We start from the raw sequence: 25,984 nt of genomic DNA, 5'->3' as shown, positions 1-25,984 counted from the left end.
TGAAAGCACCCCCACAGACCTTCCCGAATCCTCCCCCCAACCCTGCACACTTTCTCCGAAGGTGAGAGGTTAGAACTCCCCTTGCCGGTTCTCAAAGCCCCTCTATTCCCTCAATTCCTCAGAGTGTTCCGCCTCAGAGTTCATGTCTGTGTTTGATAGCCTGTATTCTGAAGCTGCGACTAAAATTTCTGATACAAATGCCATCTTGAGGAAAAGTAGTTTATTTGGTCTATAGAGGAGGGAATCGGTCAGATTCTAAGATTCAGAAGGAATCCCTTATCAGACGGCCACAAATAGATATAACTATGTCGTTTTTATAGCGATGTGAAGTTGAGACTAGCTGTGAAAAACTTTTTGCTTGGGCCTGAGATCTCAGAGAAATTTGTCACAGAGATGTCCTGACCATTGTTTTTATCATGATTCTTTGACAGATGAAAAGCAATGTGAGATGAAAATCATTCTTAATCACACAATGATTCATATTCATCATTCTCAGACCATGTGATCATTACACGCCTTTGAAGAGAATCCTTTCAGTGTTCCAAGTCACATTTGGAGATACAGTTGAAAAGGGCTGTGTGAAAATAAATTCTATATAATACTAGAGGCCTGGTGCACAAAATTTGTGCACAGGAGTGGGGGTGGGGGGGGGGGATCATTTCCTCAGACCAGCCTGCACCCTCTCCAATCCGGGACGCCTCAGAGGATGTCCAGGATCAGGCCTAAACCGGCAGTCGGACATCCCTCTCGCATCCATGATCACTGGCTCCTAACAAGTCAGTTAAGTCCAGTGAAAGCTATTTCTGCTTTCTTGCTATGCACACAACTCTTTTTAGGTAAGAAAGCGTAGAGAGGAAAACACAGGTGGAAAAAGACGATAGGGCTCAAAGCATTCTGAAGCTGCAACTAAAATTTCTAATACAAATGCCATCTTGAGGAAAAGTAATTTATTTGGTCTATAGAAGAGGGTATCGGTCAGATTCTAAGATTCAGAAGGAATCCCTTATCAGACGGCCACAAATAGATATAACTATGTCGTTTTTATAGCAATGTGAAGTTGAGACTAGCTGTGAAAAACTTTTTGCTTGGGCCTGAGATCTCAGAGAAATTTGTCACAGAGATGTCCTGACCATTGTTTTTATCATGATTCTTTGACAGCCATATTCGTACATTCTAGAGGCAATTACACTTAAAATTTAAAAAAACTTTGAAATTAAGAATTTATTTTTTTATGGCAGTTTTAAGTTCATAGCAAAATTGAGGGGAGGGTACAGAGATTTCCCATGTATTTCCTGCTCCTTCCAAATGCATATCCTCCCCCATTATCAATTTTCTCCACCAGAGTGATATATGTTGTTACGTGATAAACCTACGTTGACATCATAATCACCCAAAGTCCACAGTTAACATTCACAATTATACTTTTTTTTTTTTAAAGAGAGAATGATTTCATAGAGGTATACCACATTTATTGGTATGGAAAGATGTCCACAACATTCTTTTGACAGAAGTTAAAAAGCTGTCTATCTGGAGGACTCTGTTTAAATAGAAAATATATGTGCACAATACAGTTGAAGTGCATATATACCACCATGTAACAGTGGGCATCTCTGGACATCACCGGGATCCACATAACAGAATTGGGACAGACACCTGCGGTTCGTGCCTTGTTTCACCCGGTGTTGAAGGTTCCCTGTCATGTCATGCACAGGAACCTAAGACCTGCACGCAGTGCAGCCCACAGTCCAGCAGCGCTCCTCACCCAACTTAGAGCGGTGGTTACGGGGAAGCTACGATGAGTGTATCTTCAGATACAGTTGGGTCAAGTTTCTCAAGAAAAAAGGGAAAAGGACGACTGATGCGCATGTTTTCTGACTCTAGGCCGGGCTCAGAGGGTGACACGATAACGCGGAGAAACTGAACTGGAAGTCACGCATCCTGTGCAGTAATTTCAAGCGGAAAACACGGGCGTGGGAAGCGCAGGGAGAGAGGCAGGTCGTCCTCCCGAGCCCCAGGTCCCACCAGCGCTCACAGGGCGAGTTCCCTTTAAGGACAAGAGGCCCCGCTTCCCACGCCAGCCCCGCGCTCGGGCAGGGCCAGGGGTCCTGGTTCCGAAAACACAAGCACCGGGCTCAGGGGCCGACCCGAAGGTGTGCGTCCGCCGTCCGGGCGGGCGGAGACTTCTCCGCGCAGGGAACCTGCGAGGTACCAATGGACGTCCAAGGCTCCACGTAAAAAAATCGTCCTATGAATCGTTCCTGTATGAACTGTAGGAGCCCATCCGGGCTCCGCGGCTCCCGGAAGCGCCCCATACCCCAAGCACCACCCGCAGAGCGCCGCCCGAGGCTCCCTGAGGTCGCACGCACCTAGTGCGCAGGCGCGGAAAGCCGGGCCTCCAGCCAATCCCTGGCGGCCACGCCCCCGCCTCCGCAGGCGCCGTCGGCCGTTTACTTTCGAACGGCGGCCCCGCGCGCTTTCCCATTGGCCGACGCTCCGCAATTGAATGTTGCCGGGAGACGGCACCTGCGTCGGAGGCTCCGCGAAGCCCCGCCCCGTCTGGGCACCTGGAGGCCCTCAGGGCGGAGGGCGGGGAAGCAAGGCAGTGCTCGACGACCGCGTGGAGGCCGGCGAGCTCCGTTCTGGCTCGTGAGGCTGCCTGTCTGACCCTCGCCGGGTGAGTGCAGGCGGCGGCGCTGGACCCCTCTCCGCTCCCTGGGGCAGAGGCTGCTGTCCTGCGTGTGTGTGGAGGAGAGTGGAGGGGCGTGATGGAGGGAGTGGGCTGGGGGCCCGCATCTATTCTTCCCTCCGGCCGCGTTTGGGGGTTCGGGAAGCTCGTCCTCCTCTCTCCAGCACGGAACCGCCTCTCTGTGAGGGAGCGGCCCTCCGGGGTGGGGCCGGGAGCCGAGCCGGCGGAGGCACTTCGGGAGGGAGGCCCGGAGGCTCCTCGTCTGCCTCCGGGAAGGGGAAGGGGAGGGGAAGGGGGAGGGGGAGGGGGAGGGGGGGCACTGCTGTTTTGAGCCCTTTGGTCCGAGGTTCTTTTGAGGACTCACCAGGGGAGGAGTATTTGTGCCCATTTTACAGACGTGCACCCTCAGTTCTGAGGTGCATTAAGTGAACGCGACCCCGGGTCTCCCGGTACTGTTTTGATGGCAGAGCGGGAAGGTAAACAGGCGCCGTGATGGAGCCGCCGAAGTCGCTATTGCAGCGCTAAGCTGGCAACGCCGTCCAGGGCCGTGGATGCCTCCTGTCTGCTGACCTCGAAGCGACCCAAAGTGGCCGCGAATGTTTGCCCCCGCCCGTCACCAGGGTCCCTGACACTCCTTAGGGCTCGGAAGGGACTTGACGTTAGAAAAGAGGCCCAGGAGCATTGGGACTTTCAAGGAACAAATGATACCGCGCCTGCTGCTGCAGCAACTGGTGATGTTTTTCACTACTTTTTAAAAAAACACAGTGTGGCAAGAGGAAGGTAAACATCAAAGACAGCGAGAGAGAAACCATTCTTGTGGTGTCCTATTTAATGTGTATTTTTAGAATGTAACCTCTGAAACATTAAAACTATTTTGATTTTAGAATAACAAGAAAAGAATCTGGAAAAGTTGGACAAGATACAATAGCTTCAGTCTCCAAACTAGAAGACCAACAAAGCAGGTAAGCTCTGGGAGAGCAAGTGAATACAAAATAAATTTTCAGAAAAATTTTACTCTCTGGTTAAATTGCATCACTTCTTTTTAGTTTGGGGAAACAGGTTGATGCCAGAATGCAGGAAAACAGTACAGATGTGCAGAGTTAAAATTAGATCTGACGATGGGATTTTTTTTTTTTAATTTGAAAGAGTTATGGTGATCCTTTACTGTTTTGTACAGTTTATATGTACGAAAATATTTTAAAAACTTAACCTACGTGTATAGGAGGCAGAATTGTAGTATTTCTAAAGTAAGCCTTTAATTGCCTGAAATGTGCTTGTTATCAGTTAGGGCCACAAAGATGTGAACCCCAATCTGGGTGGTGGCACTTTTCCAGACTTACAGCTGACTCACACTGTACGTCCTAGAGCAAGTCATCTAACTATAATGTAAATATTTAGTGATTGTAAAGTGGAGTGAGTGTTTCGTTACCACTCATGTTTAGAGATGAAAGGCAATAACACGTTAGTCCAGGGCTCCTCAAACTTTTTAAACAGGGGGCCAGTTCACTGGCCCTCAGACCGTTGGAGGGCCGGACTATAGTTTAAAAGAAAAAAACTATGAAACTCCTATGCACACTGCACATATCTTATTTTGAAGTAAAAAAACAAAACGGGAACAAATGCAATATTTGTATTTGCATGTGGCCCGCGGGCTGTAGTTTGAGGACCCCTGCGTTAGTGAATTAAAGCTTACAAATATTGTTTCCACGGGAGAATGGCAGTGATATTTTTGGTACTGCTTCATTCTCCATCATTTGTTGTCAGTGCTGGCCCAGCCATAACAGGCTGGTTAGACATTGTGGAGACTCCATAGGAAATCAGTCCCCAGGAGAAAGACTGCATAAAAAGTTTAGAAATTCAAAAATGTGTTTTTGATACTTAAACACAAGAAATTTGTGAAATAATTTGTTACTAGATGATGTAGCCTCAGGTGTCTTTCTGAGAAGATTTTTTTATATTCATATTTCTTGGTGACTTTTAAAACAGAAGCAGGAAATCTTGAACTAATTATCAATTTTTCTTGGGCTTTTAGTACTCATTGGAGGAAAAGAGCATGTTATATTGGATTAATGAAAGTATGTCACTTTGGTAATGACGGTGTATGGCTTCAGCTATGCTCTCTAGAATTGTTTTTAACCCTATAGATTTTGCTGAGAGTGTTTTTATTGTTGTTTCACGTCAGTAAATTACATATTGGCTGGGTACAGAATTCTAAGGTCCTGTTATTTCCCAGACCCTGTGGACATTGCTACGTTGTCTTCTAGCATTCCTGTTGCTTTGGCGATGTTCTGGGTATTTGCTGAGGTGTAACCAACATCTGAAGACTTGGCTGGTTGCGGTCCGAGATGGTTCTTTCACTTACATGTTGACACACCTCATTGCTTCTCCAGTGGGTCTCTCTCAGCAACCTATCAGGCTAGTTAAGGGCCATACCCAGAACTGTTGCAGCGTCACTTGTACTGTGTCCTGCTGGTCAGAGCAGTCACACACGTCCTGTCAAGATTTTTGGGGGGGCTTGGAGGGCGGGAGAATAGAATTCATCTGTTGATGGGGGAGTACCAGCGAAGTCACATTACAGAAGAGCATATGTGGATGATAGTTGTTGTGGCCATCTTTGGAAATTACAGTCTCCCCGAGGAGAATTTGGAGATCATTATGTTCCTGTGCTCCTTTTTTAGGTATCTTACTTTTCTGCCAGGATGTTTATAGTATTTATTGCCTTTATTTTTTTTTCTTTAAAATTTTATTATATTTTTAATTGCATGTTAGTAGTTGAAATTAAAACAGCAGCATTTTAAGTTTATAATGAAGAATAAAAAAGGGGGGGGGGGCAGCTCTCTGCCCTCACTCTCTCTACTCCTGATTCCTGCACTCCAGAAGCAAGCACTTTCATTTCTTTTAAAGTATTTCTAAATAATAGGCCTTTTATGTGATTTCTTGATTTTTCTCTTATAGGTATGCATTGACTTCTTATATGGGAAGATTTAGTGCTTAAATGCAATTTCCTTCTCATATTCCCTCCCCCCAATATAATTATATAATTTTCTTAGTTTGGGCTGTTATAGACTGGGTGCCTTAAGCATTTATTTCTCACAGTTCTGGAGGCTAGAAAGTCTAAGATCAAAATATCACCAGTTGGGCTCTGGTGAGAGCTCTCTTCCTGGTTTACAGATGGCCATTTTCTTGCTGGGTCTTCATATGGTGGAGAGCAGAGAGAGAGAGAGAGAGAGAGAGAGAGGGAGGGAGGGAGGATGGGAACGTGTTTATTTTTGAGAACTCTCATGTCAAAACTATTTTAGTCAACATTGAAAAGTTTTCTATATAATAAAAGTGTAGGATGCAAATTGTCCTCTTGTCTGGGAGTTCAACCAGGGGACGGGCCAGCTGGGGGAAGGGAGGGAGTACCTGGCCGGCATTCGCTAGGGACCCTACCAGTGCACAAATTTCGTGCACTGAGCCTCTAGTTTTTGTATAGAATTTTAGGTTGGAAGCCATTTTTTTCCTTGAGAATATAGGGTGGAGCAAAGGTAGGTTTACAGTTGTGAGTACACAAAAGACATTTATTCTTGTATTATTATTTATTCATTAATTATTGAATTATTTATTATTATAAATATATTTTTGCCCATCCCTGTATTGAAGGCATTGATTCATTGTCTTATAGGGTCCAGTGTTGTTACATACATACAGCATAACTAAAATCTAACATATTTATCCTAGAAAATATACATAGCCTAAAGTTTTTTGCTCCTTTTCTTCCCATTAAGAGTTTAGGCTGGTTATGGAACATTTCTGGTGCATAAAACTTCATACTAGTTTCTGGAAGCACTAGATTCTCAGTGATAACCAGCTGTATCTATCTTTTGTTTCTCAGGCAGCAACCAGAGTCAGAAAGTCCCTGGTTTTATAGTTATTGTCAACTAGGCTTGCTTCTCAGTATCTGACTTCTCATGAATTTGTTGCATAAAATTAGTTCTTAATCAGCAAGAAGAAGGTAGTCCAAGAGTAGAATTTGATTTCTGTATCTTCAAGTTTTCCACACATTTCTGATGAAATTTTATTTAAAATTTTACATATCATTGAAGTAACTTTGAGACCATAATATTTGCTTCCATTTTTATATGAGCTCAGGAGATATTTTCTTTACAGTATTGTCGTGAATATCCTCATTTGAAAGAAAGTTGAGCTTTTGGGTTCCCTAAATGGGGTCTTAGAAAATGTTTTGTAGCTTTTGACAAATATAGGGCTTTGGAGGGAAAGGTTGCATTCTGTTTCAAGGATAATTTTTGTACTTAAGCATTAAATAGCTCTAATATTAAATCTAAGTTGAATATACTCCCACCTCTCAAGTCTTATTCCTTGTTACTTGCTGTTCTGTCCCTTCATGACATCACTGAAATACTCTGAGAAATGTGTTGTTTTCTTTGGTGCTTCTGTATGATTTCAGAGCTCTCTGTAGATACAGGGTAGAGCCATAAAGTTGCCCCAACACATCCTCACTTGAATTTGTGTGCAGTGAGTGTCATCTCTAGTGTTGCCAGTTACGTTAGTTTCCTGGAATGTTTCACAGTGAAGCTTGGTCTCTGTGTGACACATCCTGGTTGATTAGGGTTCTGAGTATTGGTCAGTCTGAAGGGAGTGTGTTTTCTGATGTACTCAACTGTTATAGCTTTTCCTAAGAGTAGAGGTTTTGCTGTTTTAAAGAAACCAAAAAACTAAGATCTGGCATTCACATTCGTGTCTTAAGAGCAGCGGTTCTCAACCTGTGGGTCGCGACCCCTTTGGCGGTCGAACGACCCTTTCACAGGGGTCACCTAAGACCATCCTGCATATCAGATATTTACATTACAATTTGTAACAGTAGCAAGATTACAGTTATGAAGTAGCAACGAAAATAATTTTATGGTTGGGTCACAACATGAGGAACTGTATTTAAAGAGCCAGAAGGTTGAGAACCACTGCTTAAGAAGCAGTGTTTACTTGTGAGTGAATGCTTACTATGTGCCACATTTTGTGCTTTGGACACAATTTCTGTCCTCATTGCAGGTTTACATTCTAGTGGATAGAAAAATGTAACAAAATAAAATCCAGTTAAATGCTGTGAAGGGGAAGTACAGCAGTTTAGCTGAGATTAACAGGGCACTTAATCAGGAGATAAGGATTTAAGTTGAGATTTGAAGCATGAATAAGAATTTGATTTTGAAAATGGTGAAAGGAGCATAGAGCTAAAAAGTCTAAAGAGGTTTTTATGTTTATGAAAAGTATAAATTTCTTGTTTGAAAAAATATTTTTATTTTTTATTTTTAGAGAGTGGGAAGAAGGAGAGAGAGAGAAACACCGATGTGAGAAGGAACATTGATCCTACTGAGGATTGAGTGTGCAACCTGGGCATGTGCCCTGACCTGGACATGTGTCCTGCCTGGGAATAGAACCTACAATCTTTTGGTGCATAAGATGATGCCCAACCAATTGAGCCACACTGGCCAGGGCGAAAGTATAATTTGTTTTCTCAAACTTTTTTTAATCTTTTTATAGAGGAGGATTTGGTAATTACCTGAATGACATTGGGTTTTTTGTTTTGCTTTTCAAAATTCTTAAAACAGTGGTGTGACTTGATTTTTCTCTATACCTGAGATTGTGGCTTGCATTGATAGGTACAAAGGAGTATTAAAAGGTGATAAGGTGCAAAACTGTAGGCTTGTTGGAAATGTCAATAATAGCTTGCTAAGAGGTCAGGTTACTTGTGTCAAAGAGGGTCTCTGAACTATCACTCAGCTTCTTGCATTAAGGAGAGATGACTAATAGTGTTCTTTACCACTCATATTCTAGTGGTCAGTAATTTTTTTTTTTTTTACTACACTTCATTTTTGAAACTGATTTTTATTGCAAGGACCAATTAAAAAATGTTTTTCTCTTCTAAATCTTCAAATTAAAATTACTTTGACATTTCTAGAGTCAAAGCAGCCCCGCCTAGACTCTCTCCTGTTGCTTATTCTATCCTAAGCCTTCCTTGTTGCACTGTCTCCAGCTTTAATGAACGTGCTTTCAAAATTACAAATAAGTAAAACATAAAATGACTTTAGAGTATTACACTATGTAAGCACACCAGTCGTCCAGTTTAAGAAATAAGAAATTTATAATAAGAGTTACTAGAGAAATTTAGTAACTTGCTTTAGAAACGGTGGTTGAGCTGAGAGCATGAATTCTTTTGAATTTAAGAATATAATTTTGCTAAGCCTAACTTATTTTAGCATTTTAGAATGTAGGAAGTTTCACAGAATAGTTATAACCATTAAGCAGACTTCAGCAGAAGACCGAATTTAAATCTTCATTACATAGGAACAAACTTAAATAACTTTAATTTGAAGCATTAGAAATTAGAATTGTTTTGTTTTGCTCTTAAAGATGATATCGCATTAAATTAGAAAAATCTTAATAAATACCTTAATTATCCTCTTTTAAATGACAAGTACAGTATATTAACTCTTTGGAGGGTAACAACTAAGACTTTATGTATGTGCAATTATCTTTGTTATATGTAGACTTAAAATACTTTTTTCTCTTGACAGAAAATGTACAATTTTGAGGACGAGTTAACATGTCCCATTTGTTATAGTATTTTTGAAGATCCCCGTGTACTACCATGCTCTCATACATTTTGTAGAAACTGCTTGGAAAATGTTCTTCAGGCATCTGGTAACTTTTATATATGGAGACCATTACGAATTCCACTAAAGTGCCCTAATTGCAGAAGTATTATTGAAATTGCTTCAACTGGTATTGAATCTTTACCTGTTAATTTTGCATTAAGGGCCATTATTGAAAAGTACCAGCAAGAAGATCATCCAGATATTGTCACTTGCCCTGAACATTACAGGCAACCCTTAAATGTATACTGTCTACTAGATAAAAAATTAGTTTGTGGTCATTGCCTTACCATAGGCCAACATCATGGTCATCCTATAGATGATCTTCAAAGTGCCTATCTGAAAGAGAAGGACACGCCACAAAAACTGCTGGAACAGTTAACTGACACACACTGGACAGACCTTACTTGTCTTATTGAAAAGCTGGAAGAAGAAAAATCTCATTCGGAGAAAGTGGTCCAAGGTGATAAAGAAGTTGTTCTCCAGTATTTTAAGGAGCTTAGTGATATATTAGAACAGAAAAAAAAAAACTTCCTAACTGCTCTCTCTGATGTTGGCAATCTGATTAATCAAGAATATACTCCACAAATTGAAAGAATAAGAGACATGAGGAAGCAGCAGCTTGAATTAATGACATTGACAACATCTTTACAAGAGGAGTCCCCACTTAAATTTCTTGAAAAAGTTGATGATGTCCGTCAGCGTGTGCAGGTCTTGAAACAAAGTCCACTTCCCGAGGTCCAGCGTATTGAAATTTATCCTCGAGTAAGCCAAGTATTGAAAGAAGATTGGAGCATAACAGAAATTGGACAAATTAAGAAACTTCTCATTCCTGAAATGAAAATTTCTTCAACCAGGATGCCATGTTCCTGGCCTGCTGATGAAAAGGAAGTTGAATTTTTTAAGATTCTAAACATTGTTACAGTTACAATAATTTCAGTGATACTGATGTTGATCCTCTTTTTTAACCAACACATAATAATCTTTCTAAATGAAAATACTTCATTGTGTTTTTCTGAAGTCTCTATATCTGTTTACCAAAGTTTATCTAACAATCTGCACAATTTAAAGGATATGCTATATCACACTTTACATTTACTGAAGGAATTCATGTGGAAAATAGTCTTTCGTTGAAAATGCAAATCTAAATTCAAATAGGCTTTTTCTAAACAGGGACTAACAACCATTGCTAAATGGAGAAATATGGGTTTCATGGATGAGTAAAATAGCTAACTAAACTTTATTAGAATTGCAACAAATATATAGAAATATTTTAAATCATGTTTCTGTTGGATAGAAATGTATCAGAAATGAAGCAGTGTCTCTGGTTTTTGGTCTGAAAACTAGAATAAAATCTAGTTGATTTGAGTACTATCCTTTTTAATGGATTTGAGAGGTTGACTTTATATTGTTGTGGCATTTAAACATTGTTTTACCAATATTGTCTTTTAGCGTTTATATGGCTGTAGTGATTGACTTGGCAGTTCTTCATACATAGCTTTTAGAAAAAAAGATGGTAAAATCTGTTAAGTACCTATGCACTTATTTTTGATGTGGCTTGATTCTTTTGCATGGGCAAATAAAGATGGTGAGGTTTTAAAATCAAGCAGCAAAGTCTAAAATGATAAGGGGTTGCTTAAAGATGTTTTTGATCAAATAAACCAGATCCACACATTGTTTTAGATGGATTTAAGAGCCTTAAAATTGTTTATCAACATTCACTTCTAATAAAGCTATTGCTTTTGGAAATCTTAAGTGTTGTTAGAGAACAAACAGCAACATTTTCTAAGAAAGTATTCTGTGGTTTGTGTTCCTTTAGGATTATATTTAACTTTAGTGTAGTGTTCAGTTGCCAACTAAGTTCTTGGATAAAAATTTCGAAACGTTACGTATTCTGTTCTCATTAGACTTAGATGTCAACATGTTAACTGTATTTGTCTTAAAAACTTACTTTTTTTTGCCATTCTCTTATGCTAATGCCTAAGTACCAATTTAATCTTATTTTCTTGAATTTTACTTAAAAGAGAGCCAACACTAAGATGGCTGGCTAGGTCTCTTTATGACCAGCATCATAATATACCTCACACAATTAACTCCTGTGTGGGCAAAGAACATTTGAGATTTTGATTAAAGCATTAGTCACAACACAAAAAACATGTAGCTTTAAATACATGTAAAAATATTCATAAGCACTGAAATGTGTCAAATACTTAATTTCACATTTGTGAAGTAGGTATGACCCCCCACCCCTGCTTAGATGAAAAACCACAAAAAATTTGTTCAAAGCCATGTAATATATGGGGGACTCTTGCCAGTTTTTAGTGGACAAAACTTATATAGTATACATGAATACAGTCAGTACAGGCATACCTCGTTTTATGGAACTTTTGCAGAACATTGGTTTTTTATTTTGCGACTGAAGGTTTAGTTGCAACCCTGTGTCAAGTTTATCTGCACCAAAAAAATTACAACTTGCTGAAAACTCAGATGGTTAGCATTTTTTAGCAATATAGCATTTTTAAATTAAGGTATTTTTAAAAGATATAATGGTGTTGCATACTGAATAGACTGCAATTATGTGTAGCATAAGCGTAACCTTTATATGCACTAGGAAACCAAAAAAATTTGTTTGATTCGCTTTATTGTATTGTGGTGGGTGGTCTGGAACCAAACCCACAGTATCTCCAAGTTATGCCTGATTCTTAAACATGCTGTTCTCTTTTGTACTTTTACTGGGAAGATGAAATTGTGTAAAATTTGAAGTGTATATTAAAATATTTCTAAGTTTCACATATAACAAAAGTATATATTTTAATAAACTCTTTGTATTTTACTTTTGTCTTAAGGCACTCAAACTCAGGAGTGGTAACTTTGGAGTTTTCGTATGGGTTGTGGGTGGGTATCATGCACTTTTAGTTATTAAAGTGTAATAAAATATTTAATTCCACTCACCTCTACTCTCACTAATGTAAAAGCACTTGGTTATAATTATAGCCTGAGTTACTTTTCCCTTCCATGATTGAAAACGAATGACCAGGCTGTGACATGTCACCCTATTAATCAGCAGGGTTGATTCGGCTGATCTGGCTAGCTAGGCATGGGTGATGGGTGTCTCCTTCCTCTCTCACCACTCCATGTGTCTCTCTCCCGAAGCTGTCCGGGTTTAACCAGTTTTTGTCAAGGGGTATACAAGTAATTGCTCGCCTGCTAGAGCCTCCAAACAAAGCTCTCAAGATTCATTTGTAGGAGAACTGGATAGCAAGCTTCCAAGACTCCAGACACATCCAAATGAGGCAATGCCTTTCCCCAGTGCAGTTAAAATTAAACAGGCCAGCCTGTGTGGCTCAGTGGCTTTGTGTCAACCTATGAACCAGGTCACATGCCAGGGTTGCGCGCTTGAACCCCATGTGGGGTGTCCAGGCAGCAGCCGATCAATGATTCTCATTATTGATGTTCCTATCTATCCCTCTCCATATTCTCTGAAATAAAAATATAAGAAAATAAAATTAAAAAACAAATGACCACACTTGAGTTTCAGATCTTTATTTAAATGCACACAAATGTTATTTACATTTTGAATGGCTATGTTATGATACAGACCTTTGTTGGATTTTTAGTACCTAAATAATGCTTTACTGCATAATGAGCTAATTAAGTCCTCAGGATCAATATCTAGAAATTGAACAGTAAGGACAAAGACTTCTGATTCAATACCAATATTCCTTCTGAAAACCAAATGGTTGCCAACTGATTTCCAGTAGTCTATTTCTTGAGCTAATACAGCGTCAAACAAAAACTGCTCCAAACCCTGGCAATGGGCAGGCAAAAACAATCCTCCGTCTTAATTTCCATTTACACTGAAGACATTAACCCATATATATTTCATTCTTTTTATGAAGCAACTGTAGCGGGTATTTCTTTTTGTCACTGTATGCAATATCCTGGTCGTGTTCAGACTTTCTCAGTTTGCTGGCCCTTTTGCAAGTGTTTTAAACACCAAGTTTTAGAAAGCATATAAACTAAATTCTCACCCTTATAAATAAAAATGACTCATAAAAAAATATGCCCCCAGTATTTGAGTAATAGTGATTGTCTAAATTAGTAAATTAAATGGAATGCCTTTGGAATTTATAAACTAATAGTTGGCAAGTTTTTCCACTGTAGGTCAAAGGTCCATGAGAGTATGTTGAATCTTGATAACATGAACTAGTTTAGAACTTGAATGTTAACTAACATTCTTTTAACTCTGCTGGTAGCAATAGGGGGGGGAAGGGCAGTAACCTGAACTCCAGGCATCTTGTTTTCTCCATAGTCTGCTGCTTACAAAATTATCAGATTCTTACAATCTCCTAGAAGCAGGCAGGATATTTTATTAGACTTGTAACAGCATAAAACAGAAGCCAGTTTACACGGTCAAGTTTAGGAATATGAATATTATACAGTTTATAATCCTACACAAATAGAAAAATCAGTAATATAATACACCGAGTCTATGTTGATTCGCTTCGACGAATCTTCAGTATAAACAAGTTTAACAAAGTCCTTTAGATGCAATTTCTTTTGGGTTTACTGCAACACTTTTTGTTATATTGTATGTCTTATAAATTCCAATTAGTCTATCTGAAATCTCAAACATATTATTTCGAAGAGAAATGATTATGAACTGGGCATTTTTTGTTTGTTCCTAAAGAGAAAAAAAGAATAAGTTAGAAACATAAAGTATTAAAAGGTACATCATAAACATCTAAGCTTCTATTTTAGGCAATAAATTTAACATAATATTGACAATTAAAATGAACAGGAATGATGGGATAATTTATGAAACAGTATTTGGATTTGAGAGGAATTTGAGGATTTCTGGACGGATGGTTGCTTAGAAGTCTTAATGGATTAAAAAAAAAAGATGTAGCCTGGCCAGTGTGGCTCAATGGTTGAGCATAGACCTACGAACCAAGAGGTCATAGTCTTGTTTCCCAGTCAGGGCACATGCCTGGTTTGTGGGCTGGATCCCTAGTGGGAGCATGGAGGAGGTAGCAATGATTCTCTCTCATCATTGATGTTCCTATCTCTCTCCCTCTCTGAAATTAAAAAAAAAAAAAAATCTAGGCAGAGACAGAAGATTCTAGCTGTGTTTCTGCTACTAATTTACATTATTAATTTATATTTCACTTTCCCAAAATGGAAATATTTGGCTCAAGTAAAGGACTTTGCCTCCTTTGACACCCCAGGACACAGAACAGTTTGGAAAAAAACAATATGGTAAGTCAGCGAATTCCATGTGCAATATCTGATGAACCCGTAAAATTTTTAGGGTAAAAAACCTCTAAATGATTACTTACATATATATAAAATGCAACAATGGACACATTTTTAAAATCAAGGGCTGCATCAATCTCATCCATGAAGTACAGGGGAGTGGGTTTGTAGTGATGAAGAGCAAATACCAAAGCCAATGAACTAAGTGTTTTCTCTCCTCCTGAAAGGTTGAAAATCTTCTTCCAACTTTTCTTAGGTGGTCGAACACTGAAATAAAGAAAATCTTGTTAGTCCATAACTACCTTCCTCAGGAATTTCTAACTTGCTTTTTACAATTCTAAACTTTTTGGGGTAATTTTATAAAACTGTTATTGGAGGATGAACCCTTAGGGACATCTACCAAAATTTTAAGATTTAAACCAGCAGGCTAATAAGTACTTCTTTGCGATTTTCCCCCCATTTCCAATGTAATTTTTACTCTGCAATTTTACATTCCTGATGTTAAACTTAAATGACTAAGATTTAAGAAAAAGATGTGTAAAATTAAATATTTGTTTGCACAGAATTTATGCTCTAAAGCTGACAATATGTAAATAAATTTAGTATTTAGACTTAACAGAACAAGTTGTGTATTTTCTATTCTTCATATCCCACCCCTAAAAAAAAATACTAAGAATCTGGAGGAAGTATAGAGCTATCTATAATAATAAAAGTGTAATATGCTGATTAGATCAGACAGCTGAATGACCTTCAGACGAAGCTGGGGCTCCAAGGGCTGAGTCCCTTGCATGAATTTCATGCATTGGGCCTCTAGTGTGATATAATAGGAAGATCCAAAACTCAGCATTTAGTTACAAACCTGAACATGATTCCTTCAGAGAAAGGATCCAAGCTGTCTACAAGCTCCAGTTCAGCATCGCCTCCCAAAGTAAGCATCTGGTAATTTTCCTTTAATTTATTTGTTATTATATAAAAACCTGCCATGAATTCATTAAGCCTTTGTTTCCGAAGATCTTCATATGCCTGTCTAAAATTATCTCTTTCATGAGTAATTTTGTCCAATTCTGCTACACGTTGTAAATATAATTCTTCCTATGAAAAGAGTATTTTTGTGAGAATAAATATTCAGTTTTAAATTTGAGATGAGAACACTGTTAATTATATAAAATCAAAGATCACAATTTAGGCTGAGAATGAAAAAAGAATTTTTGGTTATGATTCAGTAATAGTTTATTCATACCTTCTTTTTATACTCTGCAATGGCACCAAGATTTGGTTTCATTTCATGACACTGGGCTTCCAAAAGTGCAATTTGATTTGTTATAGAATCTGGATTCTTGATTGCTTCAAGATCCTCTGGGCTCAGAACTAAAATCTCTTCAACAGGATTGTCTTCTATGGGATGCAGTGATATTTTTGAAATCTAAAAGTTCAATGAAATGAAGAGTTAGGGAGGGCACAGTACTACCATTCATTGTTTAGAGTCAAAACAATATGACAACTTATCTATCTACCTAAACAACATATACCAAGGGTTTGTGACTAATCTGTGTATCTACTTTTCAAAGGACTTCAAGAAAAATAGTTGTAGCGTTCCAAATTCTGTTAAATTTCCAAATCAGCCCGTAAGTGAAAATGTTGACTACTAAAAATTACTCAGATTTTTCTGTATTTAATATTACTACATATTGTTCCTAATGTAACCTATAAGCGTGGGATGTGATTTTATCATGAATTAAGAATCATAATATACCCCAAACATACATACACACACACACACACACACAACCCTTTTTCATAAAGGGTACTTTAAAATTATTATTTTTTAAAAATATATTTTATTGATTTTTTACAGAGAGGAAGGGAGAGAGATAGTCAGAAACATCGATGAGAGAGAAACATCGATCAGCTGCCTCCTGCACATCTCCTACTGGGGATATGCCCGCAACCCAGGTACATGCCCTTGACCGGAATCGAACCTGGGACCCTTCAGTCCGCAGGCCGACGCTCTATCCACTGAGCCAAACCGGTTTCGGCTTAAAATTATTTTTAAATAAATGTTAACAATCTCACCTCTTTTTGCCAGTATCTTATTTTAGAATTATGTTCTGCAATGTGACCATCTATTTGTTCAAGTTTCAATTTAATACTAAGTGCATCTTTTTGAAGAGCATGTTCATTTTCTTGAATTACTTTTAGTTCCTGTAGTAGATTACGATGTTCTTTCTGGACCTCTGGTAAGGACTCCTAAAAACCAAGAAGAACTGCTACATATATGGCTTTCCCCAATAAAAAACAGGTATTTTCATATTGCAAAGCCGAAATCGCCCCAAGCCCCTTCTATTTTAAATTAAAACTATTTATTCAAAAGTTACAATACAGTACTTATATTTTATTGTATAAATACAAGTTAATATAGTTATAAGTTTTAATCTATTGAGCAATTATTATGCAAGGTATTGATGTCATATATCCAACTGCTTAAACTCCCTTGAGTCTTACCTCTGCAGCATTTGTATTCTTTATGACCTCTGTTGCTTTGTCCTCAAGACTTTTCAGCTCTGCTGTTAAGTCACCTATTTCTTTCGCAGTATCTCTTATTTCTTTTTCTGTGCGAAAGACAGAGTCTTGGGCTTTTTTAAGATTTCTAAACAAGCAAAATAATATGTTAAAAATGTGGTCATGTGTAACTTGTTAATCTGTTCTGAAAATCTACCAAAGAATTTTTCATGACATATTAATGCAATGCTTCTATTACAAATTTTGAAATTTACAATTTATAAAACCACCCCTAAACTAGTTTTTAAGTTTATACATACACTTGTGGAATGTTGTATATTTTATTAAACTCTCAGTACAAATTAATGAAACTTCCTTATATAAGCTTCTAGCATCATCCAATCTTACACTATAAAGCAAAGTTAGAGTATATTCTTTTGTTACTTTCTTGTCAGACTGGAATAACTTAAGTCTCTATACCCATAAAGCTACACATTCAAATAAAAATTACCTTCCAGTTCACCCTGGCTGGGTGGCTCAATTGGTTGGAGCATTGTCCTGTACACCAAAAGGTTGCGGGTTTGATTCCCAGTCAGGGCACATATCTATTTAGGTTTCGGGTTCAATCCCTGGTCAGGGCACATATTGGATGCAACCAATCAATGTTTCTCTTTCTTTCTCAAATCAATAAATATAACATCCTCAGGTAAGGATTTAAAAAGAAAAAAAGTTACCTCCCAGTTCAAGTCAGGGCAACAAGGTGCTTCTAAAGGGGTGTAGAGGTGAGGGGCTGGGCAACACACCTGGAGGAACAACTATTTTTCCCTTAATAGTTATTTCTATGTTAACAAATGTGTTTAGGCAAACTTCCATTCTAACAAATGGCTTATTAGAGCCTTTAAGTAAAAGGCACTGGAATAATGAAAAAACCAGATAATTAATATGCAATTAGTTTTTTTTTTAATTTTAAGATAAGCAATAGCTGCTTACATTTTAATACTTTCTATACATACTTAGCTTTATTTTAAAAACATTTCAATAAGCAATCTAAAAATTAATTTTAAAAGATCTATGAATGGATAAACTTTTTGTGATCTGGGACAATGGAATAATACAATTAAGAACGTAGGTTACCAAGGCAGTTTTGCCAAGAGATCTCATTTTTATCTCTTTTTTTTTTTTAATATTTTTTATTAAGATATTACATATGTGTACCCTCTACCCCCCCTCTCCCCGCTCACCCCCTCACCCCCCCGTTGTCCGTGTCCATTGGTTAGGCCTATATGCTTGCATATAAGTCCTTTGGTTGATCTTTCCCCCTTGCCCCCACCCTCCCCTACCTTCCCTCCAAGGCCCGACAGTCCAATCAATGCCTCTCCATCTCTGGATCAGTCCTTGTTCATCAGTTTATGTTGTTCATTATATTCCACAAATAAGTGACATCTTGTGGTATTTATCCGCTCTCCAGTTCCATCCATGCTGTGGCAAATGGTAAGAGTTCCTTTTTCTTCTTCCTCTTCTTAAAGAATACCTTTCAGCTTTTCATATAATGCTGGTTTGGTGGTGATGAACTCCTTTAGCTTATTCTTATCCGTGAAGCTCTTTATCTGACCTTCCATTCTGAATGATAGCTTTGCTGGATAAAGTAATCTTGGTTGCAGGTTCTTGCTATTCATCTCTTTGAATATTTCTTGCCACTCCCTTCTGGCCTGCATGGTTTCTGTTGAGAAATCAGCTGACAGTCGGATGGGTACTCCCTTGTAGGTAACTGACTGTCTTTCTCTTGCTGCTTTTAAGATTCTCTCTTTATCTTTTGCTCTTGGCATTTTAATTATGATGTGTCTTGGTGTGGTCCTCTTTGGATTCCTTTTGTTTGGGGTTCTCTGCGCTTCCTGGACTTGTAAGTCCATTTCTTTCACCAGGTGGGGGAAGTTTTCTGTCATTATTTCTTCAAAAAGGTTTTCAATATCTTGCCCTCTCTCTCCTTCTGGTACCCCTATAATTCTGATGTTGGTACGCTTGAAGTTGTCCCAGAGGTTCCTTACACTATCTTCATATTTTTGGAATCTCTTTTCTTTTTTCTTTTTCGGTTGGGTATTTTTTGTTTCTTTGCATTTCAAATCTTTGACTTGATTCTTGGGATCCTCTTGTCTGCTGTTGGAGCTCTGTAAAGTATTCTTTATTTCAGTCAGTGTATGCATAATTTCTAATTGGTCCTTTTTCATGACCTCCATGGTCTCACCATACTCCTTGAGGGATTCATTAAATTTATCGGCGGTTTCCATAAAATTCTTGACAAACCTTATAAACGTGGCCTTGAACTCTATATCCAGTCGTCTGGCCTCCTCCGTTTCTGCCAATTGTGACCTGTTTCTTTGTCTCCGCATTTTGGCTGCTTCCCTGTGTTGATAGAGTGGCCTGCGTGCCAGGTGTCCTGTAGGGCCCAGTGGCTCAGCCTCCCCAGTTACCTGGGGTGGACACTCTTGGTGCACTCTTGGTGCCTCGCTTGTTGTAGGATCACTGGGAGGAATTGACCTCCAGGCCAATTGGCTGTGGGAAGCAGCTGTGTCTGAAGTGGGAGAATGGTCCCCCTCTGACCACTGGGTACAGTGGCTCCTGGTTCTAAGGAGGTGCTAATTCAGCCCCTGCCTGAGGTCACACAGCAGGAACTACGAAGAGGCTCAGCTGTGAAGCAATGCAAGCCGCTGCGGGGGCCTTGGGCCTTCTCTTGGAAGTTCTGGGTCTGGCTGGCCCGGCTGCAGTTAGGTAATTATCAGGTTGCAAAGTTCTGGGGCATTCACATGCAAAAGCCTCTGCCGCAGCCCGGGTGGGGCGGGGTCTCAGGGAGTCAAAGGCCGGAGAAAGAAGCTATGGCTGATTCTCCGCGCCCGGAGTCGCGTGTCTCAGTGTCCCGGCAATGGCTGCAAGCACCTCCAAGGGAAATCTGCCCCCAAGTTCGCCCGCTGCCGCCTGAGAGAGCAGCCTCTCCCCGTATGAGACCTGGGTCCCCAGAGACTTCCCGGAACCGGAGATCAGAGCAGTCGGGAGCTTGTGATTCAAAAAGACAGCCGCGTCCTCAGGTGCCACCCCCTTTCCGCGCGCGCAAGCCGCCGCCGTACCTCTGCACTCAGCCTCCGCAGCTCCTCTGGCTCTCAGCGTGCTTTTCTTTTCTTCTAGTTGTAGAAATTACACTCAGCCAGCCTTCCTGTTGTTTTGGACGATGTTTGCTCCGTCCTTTGGGCTAATTTTCAATTGTTGTGGGAGGCGACTATTTCCCGGTGTTTATCTATGCTGCCATCTTAGTTTCTCCCCTCTCATTCTCATTTTTATCTCTTACTTTTCTTCTAAGACCTAGATCCAATCACTAACAGAGAAATAAAACTAATTTCTATGTCCTCACAACAGCTGGGGAGGTAACAGAACTACACTTTGCCAAGAATATCTATGTATCTGTGTGTGTGTGTGTGTTTTTTTAAAACTGCTCACATGACAAATGTTTAGCATAGCTTTCTCCTCACTAAAGTCCTTTTAGGCAACATGTCTGCACAGTAACAGAAAAATTTAATGCACACTAAATATTAACCCCTTTCCGCCCTAGCTGATTTGACCTGCAGACTTCAGGGTGCCTTGGTTGCAGGCCCGATCCCAGTCCTGGTCAGGGTGTGTGTGGGAGGCAACCAATTGATGCGTCTCTCTCACATCGACGTTTTTCTGTTTCTCCCACTTTCTTCTACTCTCTCTAAATATCAATGGAAAAATATCCTGGAGGATTACCAAAAACAAACAAACAAACAAACAAACAACCCCCCCCCCCCCCCAAATAAAATGAAATCATTAACTCCTCTCCAATGTTGAGGTAGGGAAGAGGAAGGCAGGTTAGGGTACTATGCATACTCTACCTGTCAGCAGTCTTGATTGCTACTTGGGCTTTAGTAATAGCAGAAGCACATTCATCTAATTGCTTATTTATTTTATCAAGTTTGTCTTGTTGGGCCTTGAGCTTATGGTTATTAATTTCTACGATGATATTGTGTAATCTTTTAACCTCAGCCTCTATTTTACCAGCTCTTTCAGCCACATTGTCATATTCTGAAATTAAAAAAAATTGAAAACTTAATGCATGTTTCTAGGTTAACAAACACCACTACTTACATGTAAATTTCTTCAGTCAATATGACTTAACGTAATGAATTTAAAAGAAATTAGACATCTAGGAAAAAGCACCTCAAAAACCCCCCCTAAAACACACCATGTCAAGACAAACAGTGTTATAACAACACATGGTAAATTCTATGGCTCAGCTTTGAACATGACCCATTTACTTCTTAATGGCTTCATGCTCTCAAGCTCTTTTCAAAGATCTTTTCAACTTTTTCTTAGGGTACTTCCTTGCCTCTTATTGGTCTCATAATGTTTTTCCAGTGGTTCTCAACCTTCTGGCCCTTTAAATACAGTTCCTCATGTTGTGACCCAACCATAAAATTATTTTCGTTGCTACTTCATAACTGTAATGTTGCTACTGTTATGAATCGTAATGTAAATATCTGATATGCAGGATGGTCTTAGGCAACCCCTGTGAAAGGGTCGTTCGACTGCCAAAGGGGTCGCGACTGAGAACCGATGCTTAGACTATGTGCTCAATAGGCTTGCCAGTGGTGAACAAATTGTGGTTATTTTATTTGCTAACCTAAGTTCTCCTCCATGTGTTTTAACAAAGGGGGAGATAGGATAAAATTGGCACTCTTTTGTGTGGCATCGAAAGCTAACGCCAATGTGTTTGCAAAAACAAAAAATAGATCCAAAACCTAATGCAAGGGGAAAAATCCAGTCAAGGTTACACCACTTCCCTGTATATCACTCGCCAATGCTTTTTATTTCACTTGGAGATCTGGCCTATCAGGCTCCACATTATCTGGACTCTTCCATTTTTTACTCTAGCCACTCTGGTTTCCTTGTATTCCTAGAAATTTCTGGCACACACCGGCCTCTGAGGGCCTTTGTACTTTTCTACATTTTTCTTGGAATGCTCTTGTCCCAAATATCCACATGGTTAGCACTCATACTTCCTTTGAGTCTCTGCTCAAATATCTCTAGCAAAGGCCTGTCTAACCACTGTGTCTATCTGCCTTCTCCCCCACCCCTACCCTGTCCATTATCCCGGTTTTACTTATCCCTTAGCACCACCCGATAAAGTATGCAATATGTTATTTTGCTTCCCCATCTCCAGTGTGAGCTTCTTGAAGAGATTGACTTTAGTAGATGCTGAGTGAATGCCTTAAAATATTAAAAATGCAGATAAACATGACTACACACAACAAAAGACTATAGTGGACATCTGTCTAACATCTTTTTTACCACTTTTTCTTTTGGGAGAAAACTCTCATTTTTGGGGCATTTGCATAGTTGTTTCAACTTTACCCCAACTACTTCTTTGGGATGGACAATCCGTATTTACCTTCCTTGGCTCACGAACCAAACTGTAACGGGTTATGTGAGCTTCTTGAAGAGATTGACTTTAGTAGATGCTGAGTGAATGCCTTAAAATATTAAAAATGCAGATAAACATGACTACACACAACAAAAGACTATAGTGGACATCTGTCTAACATCTTTTTTACCACTTTTTCTTTTGGGAGAAAACTCTCATTTTTGGGGCATTTGCATAGTTGTTTCAACTTTACCCCAACTACTTCTTTGGGATGGACAATCCGTATTTACCTTCCTTGGCTCACGAACCAAACTGTAACGGGTTATCTTGAGAGTTCGATGAAGGTACACTGTTTGCTGGGGCCACTAGCTAAGATACTGTAAGCCAGGAAGGAACCTGTTATCATAACCCACCATTCCCTCCTTCTGCAATCATCTGTTCATGTGTGACTGAAGTAAGCATGGAAAGAGAAGCAGGGCTGCTCAAGTGCATGATCAGGGGATTTCAATATCAAAGCCACCTCTGACTAGAAGCCTATGAATTCTCTTTCTTACATGTTGTACACAAGAAAAAAAGGTTCTGGAAGAAAAAGTCTTTTCCTAAGTTTTCAAGAAAATACTGGTTTTCTTCATGTATGTGAAGAAAAACACATTTATCTCCTGTGTGCTTTTTTTAGTTTCTCCAAATCCTTTCCTTAACCCAGGTGGTGTGCCACAGGTTTTTTTAAAAACATGCAATACTTGACTATTTAGTCAGGGGCACTGACCTCTTTTCCCTTAGATTATCTAATAAAAAAATGACAAAGGCCAACACAATAGCTGTCTGCTGTAAATGAATCAAAATAGTACTGACGTTTCTCTCTCTAAAATCAATAAAAAAAAATTATACCTACGTTGTCAGGTGGACAAAAAAAATATATTTTTGGTGTGCTGTGGAATTTTAGTAATTAGTTTGTGTGTGCCATTGAGATGAAAAAGGTTGAAAATCACTGACAAAAATAACTACTATTTTGAAGGGTTTCCAGGGAACACTGGGCCAAAGTATACAAATATATAAAATTAAGAGCATGGGCTCTAGAATCAGACTGCCTTGAATTCTTATAACACCATATGCTATGTGACCTTGGGTAAATTATATAAACCATTCTATGCCTTGGGTTTTTTATCTGTCAAATATAATTCTCAATTTAATACTATTTATTTAACCTTAATACTACTTTATAACTCTTTGAAGATTAGACAATAGAAACCATAGAGCACTGACTCGCTATTTTTAAATGACAAACTACAATTTTTAAAAATTTCAAACATTAAAAACAACAACAACAACAAAAAGGTCTGTTTCTGTAAACATACCTGTTTTGAAAGCATTAACATTTTCTTCGAGCAATTTCTGCTTTTTTTTGTCAGGGGCTGTAGCAAGTACATTAGCTTCAAGTTCCTTAACTTGAACATTCAAATATTTCTCTTGCTCTGATAAAGGCTACAGAACAGTTTTAACATTCAAGGTCAATATTTTAACCCAGAATCAACATTTCCTTTAAATATTTTGAATTAACAAAAAACGGCATTTAAAAACTTTAAGGACAACATACAAATAGAAAAACAGCAGAAAATATGAACAATTTATCTAAAAAATGAAAACAGCCAACAAACACATAAAATCATGGGCAAATTCACTACAAAGACAAGTTAAAATGTCATTTCTAGTATATTAGAGTAGTAAATTTACAATGTACTGAAGAATACCTAGTGTGTTAAGACCTGGAAAGGTAATTATAACCATCTTTTCTGAGGTCATTTTGGCCTTATGCAACAAATGCCTTAACCACTGTACACATACTGAGTAATAATTTTAATTTTTTAGGAACCTACCCTAAGGAAATAATTGGATGAGTATATGAAGGTATACCTAACAAGGTAACAAGGGTATTTTAAATAGCAGTATTCATAAAAACATTTAAAATTGTATAAACAAAAGGCTCTAACACAATTGCAAACAACGTAAATTTTCATTGGCCTAGAGAGAAAACCCTAATTTCTTAAGTGAAAAGTTAGTATGACTCATTAAAATTCCATATGTGTACTTAATATGCATATCCATATTTATCATATACATAAACATGCATGCAAACTAGGTGTTAATATTAAAAAGTTGAAGAATATACATAAAAATGGAGGGTGATATCTTTTGAGTAGTTCCTGAAAACTGTGTTTTGTTTTGTTTTTTAAGAAGATGGAGAGCATGCATTGCTTTTTTATAATTAAGAGACATTCTACTTTGAAAAGAGAATGAAAGTAAAGGGTCACATAGTTAAGAAAGCTACATTTTTGCAGAGTACAAATGGACACCAGGAATGGCTATGGCTACAGCAACACTATGACAGATCCTCCACCTAGAGATCCATTCCCTTCCTCCCTTATATTTTAAAACTGTAAGCAAACAGCAAAATGCTTCTGTCAAATTACTACTGAATTCCACTAGTTTCAGCTAATACTGATAAGAGTACCTGGATGCTTGCAGTAAACTTTTCCAGTGTATTCCTCATTTCTCGTTGACTATGCTTTAATTTAACTACTGCTTCTTCTAGTTGTACTTTTTGTTCCTGGATTTGTACTGCTTTTTGAGAGTCTCTCTGCAACTGTGATTCCATTTTATTTACCTACAAAGAAGAGTACCAGTGAAATAAGTTTTCTACAAGAGTTGTTTCAGATTAACAACTAAGTCAACACAAGACACCCTATGCAAATACTTAAGTGAAAGAATATAAACTATCGAAAATACGGAAATACTGGGGGGTGGAGGGGAAGGAAAGCATAACTCATTGGAAAAAGTCAGATATCCAGGACAACTATGTTTATAAGGAAGAAAAAAGTACATCTAGATTCTGAGGGTATAAATAGAACATGGCAGTTTTTCACAGACATTTTGACATTTTCATATACTTATGGGCATATAAAATATTTTGAAATAAAATTTGGAAATATGGTCAGAAGTCTCTACTATACTTATACCTTAAAGAATTATTTTGAAATAGAAAAAACTATGTAATGCAGTAATGATTTTGTGGGGAAAAAAAGTTAAATGGTTAAATAAATTATGAAATAGCCATGATTCAAATGTAATAGAAAAAATATGTTGAGCATATATATTTTCTAATTAGTTTTATTTTTAGAACTTTAAAGGGCTTTACATAAAATCCTACATCTAATTATAGAAAATTCAATCTGTCAAAATGTGAATACTACCTAAAATGGTTGAATTTTATAGTATGTATGCTACACATCAATAAAACTGTTTTTGTTTTTTTTTTTAAAAGGTATGACTATAAAATGTGCTGACCTCTTCTTCAGAGACTTCAACAACTGATGAACCCATTCTTCCTTTCATTACTTTGCTTCCACCACCAGTCATTGTACCTGAGAACAGAGGACAGAAGTCAGACTGAGATGTCTTCCCCCAACAAGA

At 38.5% G+C, this 25,984-nt stretch overlaps 2 protein-coding genes across 5 annotated transcripts in view; one reads left to right on the top strand and one right to left on the bottom strand.

The window, feature by feature from the left end:
* The first annotated feature begins 2,576 nt into the window (after positions 1-2,576).
* TRIM59 (tripartite motif containing 59) lies at positions 2,577-25,974 on the top strand. Of its 4 annotated transcripts, none has more exons than XM_081086778.1 (3): positions 2,577-2,674; positions 3,571-3,648; positions 9,256-11,587. In XM_081086778.1, the coding sequence occupies exon 3, from the start codon at positions 9,259-9,261 to the stop codon at positions 10,465-10,467; it is 1,209 nt and encodes a 402-aa protein (XP_080942904.1). In that variant the 5' UTR covers positions 2,577-2,674; positions 3,571-3,648; positions 9,256-9,258; the 3' UTR covers positions 10,468-11,587. The 4 variants fall into 4 exon arrangements, 2 of the variants coding, with proteins under 2 accessions (XP_080942904.1, XP_080942905.1); XR_013995688.1 differs by lacking the exon at positions 9,256-11,587 and adding an exon at positions 25,836-25,974 and having other exon boundaries at positions 2,578-2,674; XR_013995689.1 differs by lacking the exons at positions 2,577-2,674; positions 9,256-11,587 and adding exons at positions 3,146-3,466; positions 25,836-25,974.
* SMC4 (structural maintenance of chromosomes 4) overlaps positions 12,856-25,984 on the bottom strand; it is a 39,165-nt gene continuing 26,036 nt past the window's right edge. Inside the window, exons 15-24 of the mRNA XM_081086777.1 lie at positions 25,859-25,935; positions 25,026-25,178; positions 23,872-23,998; positions 20,988-21,177; positions 17,092-17,236; positions 16,663-16,836; positions 15,830-16,012; positions 15,449-15,681; positions 14,673-14,856; positions 12,856-14,017 (exon numbers count right to left, since the gene is read on the bottom strand). Of these exons, the coding sequence (XP_080942903.1) occupies positions 13,865-14,017; positions 14,673-14,856; positions 15,449-15,681; positions 15,830-16,012; positions 16,663-16,836; positions 17,092-17,236; positions 20,988-21,177; positions 23,872-23,998; positions 25,026-25,178; positions 25,859-25,935 (1,619 nt within the window). The 3' untranslated portion in view covers positions 12,856-13,864. The remainder of the gene's footprint in view (positions 14,018-14,672; positions 14,857-15,448; positions 15,682-15,829; positions 16,013-16,662; positions 16,837-17,091; positions 17,237-20,987; positions 21,178-23,871; positions 23,999-25,025; positions 25,179-25,858; positions 25,936-25,984) is intronic.

Source organism: Myotis nattereri, assembly GCF_964212035.1.
Source record: "Myotis nattereri genome assembly, chromosome: 3".
NCBI lineage: Eukaryota > Metazoa > Chordata > Mammalia > Chiroptera > Vespertilionidae > Myotis > Myotis nattereri.
This window is presented reverse-complemented; position numbering and strand designations above follow the sequence as displayed.